The 10403-nt window shown below is 35.6% G+C and overlaps 1 protein-coding gene and 2 long non-coding RNA genes across 3 annotated transcripts; 1 reads left to right on the forward strand and 2 right to left on the reverse strand.

Annotated features, from left to right (window-relative positions):
- Window positions 1–485: 485 nt before the first annotated feature.
- On the reverse strand, window positions 486–5284 carry LOC137239653 (uncharacterized). Its single transcript, XR_010949444.1, has 7 exons — window positions 5123–5284; window positions 4749–5065; window positions 4408–4695; window positions 4170–4348; window positions 3981–4114; window positions 2688–3072; window positions 486–2628 (listed from the first exon to the last, which is right to left on the reverse strand). It is a non-coding gene; the product is annotated as an uncharacterized lncRNA (long non-coding RNA).
- Window positions 5285–5317: 33 nt separating this feature from the next.
- LOC137239654 (uncharacterized) lies at window positions 5318–6741 on the reverse strand. The gene is made up of 4 exons (XR_010949445.1): window positions 6074–6741; window positions 5699–6012; window positions 5408–5634; window positions 5318–5347 (listed from the first exon to the last, which is right to left on the reverse strand). It is a non-coding gene; the product is annotated as an uncharacterized lncRNA (long non-coding RNA).
- Window positions 6742–6932: 191 nt separating this feature from the next.
- Window positions 6933–8091, forward strand: RpL7 (ribosomal protein L7). The gene is made up of 3 exons (XM_067765202.1): window positions 6933–7029; window positions 7122–7438; window positions 7515–8091. The coding sequence occupies exons 2-3, from the start codon at window positions 7122–7124 to the stop codon at window positions 7972–7974; spliced, it is 777 nt and encodes a 258-aa protein (XP_067621303.1). The 5' UTR covers window positions 6933–7029; the 3' UTR covers window positions 7975–8091.
- Window positions 8092–10403: the final 2312 nt, after the last annotated feature.

Genomic DNA, 10403 nt, shown 5'->3' on the forward strand with positions numbered 1-10403 from the left:
CCAAGTTAAAATCAGTTTTTGTATATGAAGGCAAAAATTTCATTTCCTGGCATGTCAGAGGACGATTTTATTATAAAAATAATAAATTTTTGATTTAAAGAGGCTTAGAAACGGATTTGCTGTGATAAATTCAATATTATTTTAATTTTTCTCAAAACCATTTCGTAGGCGTTTCTAAATGATTTATAAACAAAAATTCACGGTTTTATAAGCTTAATGCAATTTCCATATTATTATAACCAATAAATTTCAAATATTTCCGAAAAGTAACTGATTTAAATATTGCCAAAACACTAAAGTTTCAAGTAAATTTGCAACGCAAATCAATAGCTGAATATTTGTATCGTTAGGGCATTTGAAATTTATTAGTAGGCACCTTAAAATATATAGTTGTTTATAGCTATGATCGGCCTTATGGCAAAACGCAAAACTCGAAATTTAAAATTTAGTTTACTTTGAATTATTATTCAAATTTTAATCAATGTTGGTAGAAATATATGTAAGAATAATTAGAAATAGAAATAAATGGTTACATACATACATTGACGGCAGTTACCCCTTCCTGCTGCCGTTCTGGTACTGCTTTTTCATGGTGCTGCACTGCTGCCAATATACCTTCCGCTGCTGCTTTTTTGTTGGAGATGCCTCTGTCGGCGTTTGCTATCCCGGATTTTTCTTTCTCTGCTGATAAAGTTGATTTCACGGCTTTAGCGCCGTTATTTATTCGCCGTTATATTAAATGGTTTCTGGCGTGATTATGTGCCGTTAACCATGCGATTGGCTTTAGCGCTTTTGTTAGCTGTACACACCAGCATATATGTATATGTATATAAGCCAAAACTGCCGTGGCTTTATTATATTTAAAAGTTTTACGAAAATTTGTTTGTAGATAATTTTTTAAGTAGTTTGTATAAATTTCGTGATATTTATGACATATTTGCATTTTTTTTTGCGTAGGGTTAAGTTTCCATGTATTTAGTTGAAAATGTCGAAATTTGTTAGGATTTAATATTAAGTAATGTAGTAAATTTTCGTAGTTTGAGTAGAAATTTTGATTTGTTTTCGCCAGTATTTCGAACTTGAACAATTTTTGTAATTTATTGATTTTATGCTTTTGTAGTAATTTTTTGAATTAGTTGAAAAAAATGTTTGAATTTAATGTGTGTATTTCGTAAAGATTTGTTTTGCAAATACTTAGCTTAAAATTGTTTGTGGTATTTTTTTGTTCAGAATTAATGGTGTTTACTAAATTTGTCCATACAGTTATGGTTCTTCACTTTGAAAAAAATTTGTGTTTAAAGAATTTTAGACTTTGAATTTTTATGTAATTTTTTCATTTCGTACTTTTTGTAGTTTTTCCTTCGTTTTAACATTTTTATATTTTTCTTTTATTTAAAACGACCCATGCACTATAGACTTTTGCCTTTTCACACTTATGCTGCTTCTTCCAGAATTTTGTCAAAATGGTCCAATAAAGGAGTCCAATGATGAGGCATATACCCACACATTTTGGGTTTCACTCTACGGCACTTCATAGTGTTTTTTTTTTTTTTTCAGCAAATTTATTACAATCTTCACGCATTTTACATATGTAAAATTTAGACTGTCCAATTTTTCCACTATATTACAATCTGCAGATTGTGTCACGGTCGCCATGTAAAGTGGCATTCTGATGCCACTTATTTTTGGGCATTTAGCCACACGCACACACACAAACCTTCTTTACTTTCTTCTTTAGTTTTTAAATTAGTAAACTTAGTTTGTTTTATTGTTCAATTACACTTTATTTAAAATTCTTATTTCCTAACAATTTCGTCTCTTGTTAAGTTTCACTTTCATTTTTAAAATGTATAATTTTTTATATTTTACACGCGCGGCTCAAGTGACGCGTTTGCCGGCTCATTTCAAAAACTGAAAACTGTAGAAAAAATACTGACGCTTCAAAGCGGCCCTGCCGCTATGCCAAAAGCGCATAGCGGTAAAATCGCATGATGCAGTGGCGTGATAGAGTCGAGTAACGGAAGATTCAGCCAATCAGAATTCTCTCCGTCATTCGACTCTCTCACCCAGTAACACCAAGTGCATACATGCATGGTTGCATGTGGGGGTGATGCCAGCTATTTTAGTTTTTAGTTTTATTTTAGTTTTTAGTTGGCTGGCACTACATGACGCTACAATTATTATTCTAAATCTAATCATTCAAGCGATAATTCTGCAACCCATAGCAGGAGTAATTGATTGGTTTCAAATCTAATTCCGACAGCAATCGTATCACATCCCTTATTATATATGTACGTGATATTGCAACTTAAATTAATACTGTTGATGTAAAGAAAAGTAAATACTTTAATAATAAATCAACTCTCTTAATTGATTTTTGTTTTCCAATTGAAATCATTTCCTGTGCATGCACATCGCTAACCTGTGTTGGCGAAAGATATGATTATACTGTCTTCGATAGATAGTCGGACGAGCCGCTACTCGGCGAAGTAGAGATGACCGTTGTGTCGGTGGCAGCTGTTACAACAGCAGTTTCTAACTTTACACCATCCGTACGGTGTGATGAAAGCTTCACTGCCTTTTCCAATTGCTTGGCGCCAGCAATTTTTGCTGCTTGTAACGCTTTAGCTGTAATGCAAATATATAGATGGGTTAAAGTGGTTTTCGTATGTTATTCAACAACTCACCCTATACCATCATCACAGCCTCCTCATCGATTTTGAATATGTGTACTGTTTCAGTATTCAGACCCAGTTCGTTTGGTGCAATATTTTCGATTTGATGAATATGTATACTATCCGTTAGGCAGACAATTAGGTGCAATCGATTCATTCATATACTGTGGGTATTTGAGCCGTAGACGCAATGGCAGATATTTTGATTCTTTTTGAAGTGTAACATTTGTAAACAGTTGGGTTTCTCTGCTCTCACCATCACCACTAGAGAGCTATTGAAGAAACGCTCGACCAAGATAATATGTGAGATTTACACGCATAGATTTCTTCCACCTTTTCACAGTTATTGATGGAGAAAATGCGAAAGCCATATTTACCATCCCATACCGAAATAGAACTGTAGAGGAAGAAGCATTTTATAAAATTTAATAAAATCAAAAAATGATAGTTGTGCTAAAATGGGGTAACGTATTGTATGTAAAAGTATAGCGAAGTCTCAGCGGCTTTGTCCTGGTGAAAATTGAGTTTGAATAGGCTTTATTCTTCATTCTTAGAAACATGTACGAAGGTACCTGGTAAGATATTAAAAATCCTCAACGCTTTTTTTGCTATAACTTAAAAAACTCATATTCAAACTTCTGCTTAACTTCTACATATCAATAGCTACCTTTACCACCAGGAGTCACTATTGCTTCTACGCCTATGCTATTGTTTCCTACATCGATGAGCTTTGTAATAAAATAAACAGCTATCTCCCCAATCTCTCCAGTTTTGTCGCCTCGCGAAACCTGATATTGTCACCAACCAAATCATCGGTGACCTTATTTAAAACATGACCGCGCCAAATGTCGACCATATGGCATTACCCTACCGACTGTCTTACACCCTAAAATTTTGGGTGTGACTTCCGATCAGGATCTACATCTTGGAGAGCATGCACTAGCAATTGTAACGAAAATCGTCGTTGGTGTGCCTAAGTTAGGAGGGGCGACCCTACGGGGAAACCTTGCACAAAATATCTAGGAATGATCCTAGACAATAAGCTGTCATGGAAGCTCAACGTGGAGGAGAGGGTCAGGAAGGCTTAAACGGCACTTTATGCATGTAAAAGAATGCAAAAGAACCGGCATATACGATCAGAAGGAACTCGATGACGATGCCTCAAAATAACAACCAAAAGCAATAATTATCATTTCACTGACACAAATTTGATAGTTTTTTCTTCCGGAGTTGGACACAATCTTTTCATAATTTTACTTAACAATTTAGGATTAGACATTTTTTTCAATTTGTATTTTGACTTACCAGCAACAGCAGAATCATGTTTAATTGTACGCCACACAATCATTATAGCATCATGTAACGAAGTTCAGTTTCTTTCAAAAATTGTTCGGCACCGTCACGTAAAATAAATGTATATGTTCTAGCATTAACGCAACCTTTAAATAATTATAAACTATAAAAATGAAGTTAATGTCAAACCCACTATCAAACCTTGGAAAATGTTGAAATGTTCACCACCAACTTGACGTTCTTCAAAGTAATCACATTGACCCAAAACACTTGAATTAATATCATTAGCTGTAGTCATAACAGCTCCACCACAAGCTTTCATTGTACGTTTCAAATCTTCTTCTGGTACACTAACAGAACATTTCACGATCTGCAAAATACTGTGTACCAACATCACCAATTGGTAGTTTAGAAAACACAACATTGGCGCCTTACTTACCTATTTTATTGTACAGGAGACGCCATTCAGCATTAACAATTTTCTGATACTCTTGGACATTGGAGGACATTGCTGTGGCAGAGCATTTTTCCAATAAAGCACTTTGTTGTTCCTTTGATTGGCGCTTCCACATGTACAGCCATGTCATATTTTGGTCATGCATAATTATAATGCTTTACGTATAGCTTTAATGATGATACGTGCATGCACACTTTCCTCAACATATGGTTTAACTTGTTTTAAGATTTCACCTGCTTAAAGTACTACTGAAGTGGTGCCATCGCCGACCTGATAAGAGAAACATTTTGATTCTACACATTCTAATATAGCAAAAAACTTACCTCAGCATTTTGAAAACTGGCAATGTCTACTAGAGTTTTACGGCTGGATTCACATTATCCAATAGTTTCATAATGGTTGCCCCATCATTTGAAAATGTGGCCTTACCACTGGAATCAACAATATGCTTGTCCATACTACGTGAACCCAATTGAATGCGAGGCATTGATGTGGATATGAGTTGAGGTTTATCATGAGAGCTATCGGTACCCAAGCATTTTTTACACAAATACTCATGTACCCAATACAAGTTTAGGACGTTCATATTTATCGACACGCTGTCCGGTATGGCCCAAATGTTGGAAATATGCAGTTGGCACTGTTGAGAAAAAATATGGATCAATGAACACAAGTAAAAGTGAAAGATTTTTTTTACCATCTCTTGTTACTTTACACATTAGACATTGGAAACGACGACCAGCATCTACAAGTTGCTATTGAGCCTTGCAACGATTAGATCTAATTGCACCCAATTCACCAAAATTTACAATGGGTGGCTCATATTCACCCTCAACCGTTCGTGCCATTGGTGAGGCGGTAAGTGTACAAAGCTGTTGTTTTTAATAAATCAGCTGTTGCATGTATGCAATGCAAAGACGACCTGCAAAGAAGAAAGATCAATGTAAATGCCAAACAAAACATTAATTTCGATTATCGATACCTAACGTAACGTGGCGAGGAGTTACCCTGATCTTCTACCACATATTTTGTGGTCACCAATGGTGGTAATAAACCCTGAGCATTAGTAATAAAAGCACCACCAGCGCTATTTTGATTTTCAATGATAACGCTTATCGGATTTGGCATCTGATCGGGATCTAAACGGCGTTGGGCTTGATCATACTGTTGCGGCTGTTGATATTTACCAGTAACAGGTGCAGGTGGTTGCTAAAGAAAATAACACAAAAATAATCATCAGCAAATTTGTAAATTATTAGTTGTATTAGCATACATTATAACCAGGACGTCCGGACGTGTCCGGGTATTGGGGGTTGACACGGCTTGGGTGGTTGACTGAGCATTGGCGTCTGTCCAGGTTGTGTTGGTGGCATCATAAAAGCCATCAATAACAAGTGCCAAGAATATATCCGCGGCATACCTGCCGACCAAAATGATTCAAGGGGTTGTGATTGCCAACCTCACCTACCCGTGGCGAATCCTGTACCTAACAATTTGGTGTGAACAATTGGTGCCAGTTTACCCTCTGGAATATTCGGCGCAATTGTACGCCATTGTGTTGGCATTAATTAGGCAAAATGCATCATCCTGAAAGTTATCAATTTAGTTAATAAATGGCCAAGAGTAACCAGTCGCGTCAAATGCTTACCTCAGTGTTTCTACACACACCACATTTTATCATTATTCGCGGCATGGTGCTATATAATTGTGAATTCTTTCGATGAGCACAAAAATCAAATCAAAAATTTTTGTCGAAATAAACAGCAAAAATCATTGTATATTAAAGACTTTGGGAAAATTTTAGGTAATAGTCTAGTTGAGGGGTCGACTGCTAATACGCGTCAAAAAACATCGAGAGAGGTGTCAAACGACGCGTCTTGACATCAGTATTAATAATCCGAAGGCGGAAAATAAAAATTTTAACGCGTTCAAAAGATATTAACGAAAAACCGAAAAAAGACCCGCGGGTACCTCCGAAACCGGGGGTCGGATCCATAGTATTTTTGCGCAGAACACCTTTCTACGTTGGCGGCCTTCGGCCGCGCTTATAAAAAATAACCCTGGGCTACGCCATGCCAAGTCCGGGTGTGTGGTGTAACCGTGGCTGCCGCCACGGTGATGCACAATTTTTTTTGGGGGTACTAACACAACAACAACCACATGGAAATCGCCAACTTCAACTGCAAATATCTCCGGACATGGATAAAATTTTTCTTTTCCGCCATCGGATTATTGTTCTCGAGATTAATACGCGTCTTTTGACACCTCTCTCAATATTTTTGGTAGCGTATTAGCAGTCGACCCCTCAACTAGACTATTACCCCCTCGTATTAGCAGTGTAATGCTGTCGTATAGAATTAATAATTATGCTAATATACAGACAAATTTATTGATTAAATAATCATGAAAGTTGTTATATTTTAAATTGTTTCCAATATTTCGGAGCCCTCTTTCAACCAACACACAAACCATTTTAAGTTTATTCTTTCACATTTTCGTCAGTACAGCCAACCTTTCTTTTCCTATCAAACCACAGCCAATATCGCCAATAACTTCCTTTCTCCTTTTCTTTTTCTCTTTCAACGTGTTAAGTGACAAGTTAAGGTTAGTCAATAATTTTATGTTTTTACACATTTAAAACATTCTAAATCAAAGTAAATTGATTACAAAAAGTGTTCTAAACATTGTTTTTACAGATGACTGCCACCGCAGCCGCAAAAAAGCCTCAGGCAAAGGCTAAATCCACCAAGAAATTGCCGGCTGTGCCCGAATCAAAGTTGAAGTTCAGCAAAAAACAAGTTAGCAAACGTGCTATGTTAATCAAGCGAAAACTGAAGCGTGCTGCTATAATAGCGCTACGTAAACGTGAAAATTTGGTACGTGCAGAAAAATACCAAGCCGAATATCTACGTGCTGAACGCCGTGAGATCAAGTTACGTCGTTTGGCAAAGAAAAGTGGTAAATTCTATGTGCCTGGTGATGCGAAATTGGCTTTTGTCATCCGTATACGTGGGTGAGTTTTGTGAACATTGTGACTATTGGAATTCTAAGCATATAAACTAAATAAATTTTGTTGTTCACATCATTAGTATCAACAAAGTTGCACCCAAAGTACGAAAAGTATTGCAATTGTTCCGTTTGCGTCAAATCAACAATGGTGTTTTCATCAAACTAAATAAAGCTACCATAAATATGTTGCGCATTGCTGAGCCCTACATTACATGGGGTTATCCCAATTTGAAATCTGTACGTGAATTGATCTACAAACGTGGATTTGTAAAACACAACCGTCAACGCGTGCCAATCACCGACAATTTTGTAATTGAACGTAAGCTGCGTGCGGCGCATGACATACAATGCGTCGAAGATTTGGTGCATGAAATTTTCACTGTTGGGCCTAAATTTAAGAAAGCTTCCAACTTTTTATGGCCATTCAAGCTAAATACCCCAACTGGTGGCTGGCGCAAAAAGGCCAATCACTACGTGGAAGGTGGTGATTTTGGTAATCGTGAAGATAAAATAAACAGACTGCTTCGCAAAATGGTTTAAATGAATACATGTTAATTTTAGAATGCTGACCTATTCCGCTGAATGTCGGATACGGATATACAAGGAGGTGGAGTATTTTTATTCCAAAAGAAAATATAATATATAAAAATTTAAAAATGTATTTTGTTATATAAAAAAAAAATCTATTATGAGAATTTAGCTGGAAATAGGATCTAATTATGAGTGCACTCGAAATTTAATGTAAGAAAACCAAAAAAGTATAAATATTCTTTCTGCAACAGATGTTGAACTTGTAAAGAAAGAAATTTGGCAAGGCTATACGCGAAGTGCACTTCTCTTCCACCAAGTACATTTCCATGTTTGATATTAAATATGAATCATGGAGTGGAAAAAAATCTTTTGCTTCACACTTAACCAGTCTAAAGTCTTCAACATGTCAGCCGTTCGTGTATCTCTAGGTTTCTGAAGAATAAATCTCATGCATCTATTTTGAAGCTTTTGGAGCTTGTCTACTTCTTTATCCGATATTATGAATAGAATGGACGTGCAGTACACGAAGTGCGGTTCCCTAACGGATTTATATAAAATTATTTTGTACTTTTTTTGAGACATTTGTGTAAAAGTTACAACTATGGTAAAAGGAAGTGACTGATGTGGCAGTGTTTCGCCCAAAAAAATAGATGCGACTACTTACAAATTGGCTTCAATAACCTCTAACGAAAGTCCAGGTAACTTGCAGTTTCAAAAGGGTAGAACCAGAGGGAAAGGGGTGTTAGAGGAGTAGGTTCCACTTTGCAATTGAAAGGATAGTAGGTGTCATGTGAGGACACGTTACAAGCAGGACATACATTCTATATTTATTTATTTATTTATTTATTTATTATTACGGTCTTTAAGACCTAGTTTAGGTTAAAATAAGAAATTAAACATAACTACTCATGTCACATTTAGTGACGTACAATATAAAAACAATTTTTCTTTGAACTTACTAATATTTTCACAGTCTTTCAAATCAGAAGGTAACTCATTATACATTTTATACCCTAAATATTCAAGAGACCTTTTGGCGAACTCAGTTCTTATTCTAGGCAGTCTTATATTATTGCAATTTCTTGTTCCATAATTGTGGATTTCATGATTATAATGTATTTTACTACTCAGGTAATTCGGTAACATTCCTAACCTAAGTTGGTGTATAAATTTCAATGTGAAATAACTAACTGACTGTTTAATACTGAGCCAGTTTAATCTATTGAGCATTACAATTTTTGGCGTTCTTGGAGCACATTTTAAAATAAATCGCATTGCCTTGTTTTGCTGTATTTGAAGTTTCTTAATATATATATCATTACTTAATAGCAGAATAGTAGGACAATAAATAAAGTGTGGTTCAATAATTGAACGATATACCAATATTTTATGACTTTGACTGATATGTTTACATGTTCTATACATGAAGCCTATTTTCTGTGCAATTTTCCTTTCCAGATAAGTTACATGCTCTCCAAAATTTAGATTATCATCAATCAAAACTCCTAAATACTTAATTTTGTCTACTCTTTGGATTTCCATGTTTTTTACCTTCAGCGTAATATTATTTAAACTATTGTTACTTATGATATTGGTGTTTTTACAAAATATCATGAACTTAGTTTTTTCGACATTTAATTTCAGTTTTCTAAGGCATAACCATTTGTATAGCGAGTCCAGGTCTTCTTGTACTTTCAGCATGGCACATTCTGCATATTTTTCACTTATGATAAGCAATGCATCATCCGCAAATAGACGTATTTTACAATATTTTAAGCATCTTTTGATATCATTGATATACAATGTAAACAATATTGGCGCCAAGACCGAGCCTTGTGGTAAACCAATGTTAACATCCACCACTGATGAAACCTCCTTTCCAATTATCGTTCTCTGTTTTCTGTCACCCAAATAACTCCGGAACCATTCCAAAGCCTTTCCTCTTATACCAATTTTAAACATAACGTCCAATAGCTCAGATCTATCGACAGTTTCAAAAGCCCGTTTTAAATCCAAGAAGACAGACACCGTAAATTTTTTGTCCGCCATGTCTTCTTTCCAATCTGCAATTACCATATTCAACGCTGTTTCACAAGAATGGCTCTTCCTGAATCCCGATTGTTCTGGGATAATCACATTGTGCTTCTCTAAGTATGCCACAAGTTGATCCTTCACCACTGTCTCCATAATTTTTTCATCTGTAGGTAACGTGTTAATTGGACGTAGTTCCTCAGGTTTCATTGTATTTTTTACTTTTTCAACAGGTATTATTGTTGAAATTTTCCAGTAACTAGGTACAATACCGCTGTTTAAGGATTCGTTAATTATGTCTTTGTAGAAATTAGCAGTATATGTCATGGCATCTTTAACGACACCCTCCGATAAAAGCTTGTCGCCGCCATATTTGTTTTTAAGTGATTTTGTGATAATAATAATAT

The sequence above is a fragment of the Eurosta solidaginis genome, chromosome 2 (assembly GCF_040869045.1).
Source record: "Eurosta solidaginis isolate ZX-2024a chromosome 2, ASM4086904v1, whole genome shotgun sequence".
NCBI classification, from domain to species: domain Eukaryota; kingdom Metazoa; phylum Arthropoda; class Insecta; order Diptera; family Tephritidae; genus Eurosta; species Eurosta solidaginis.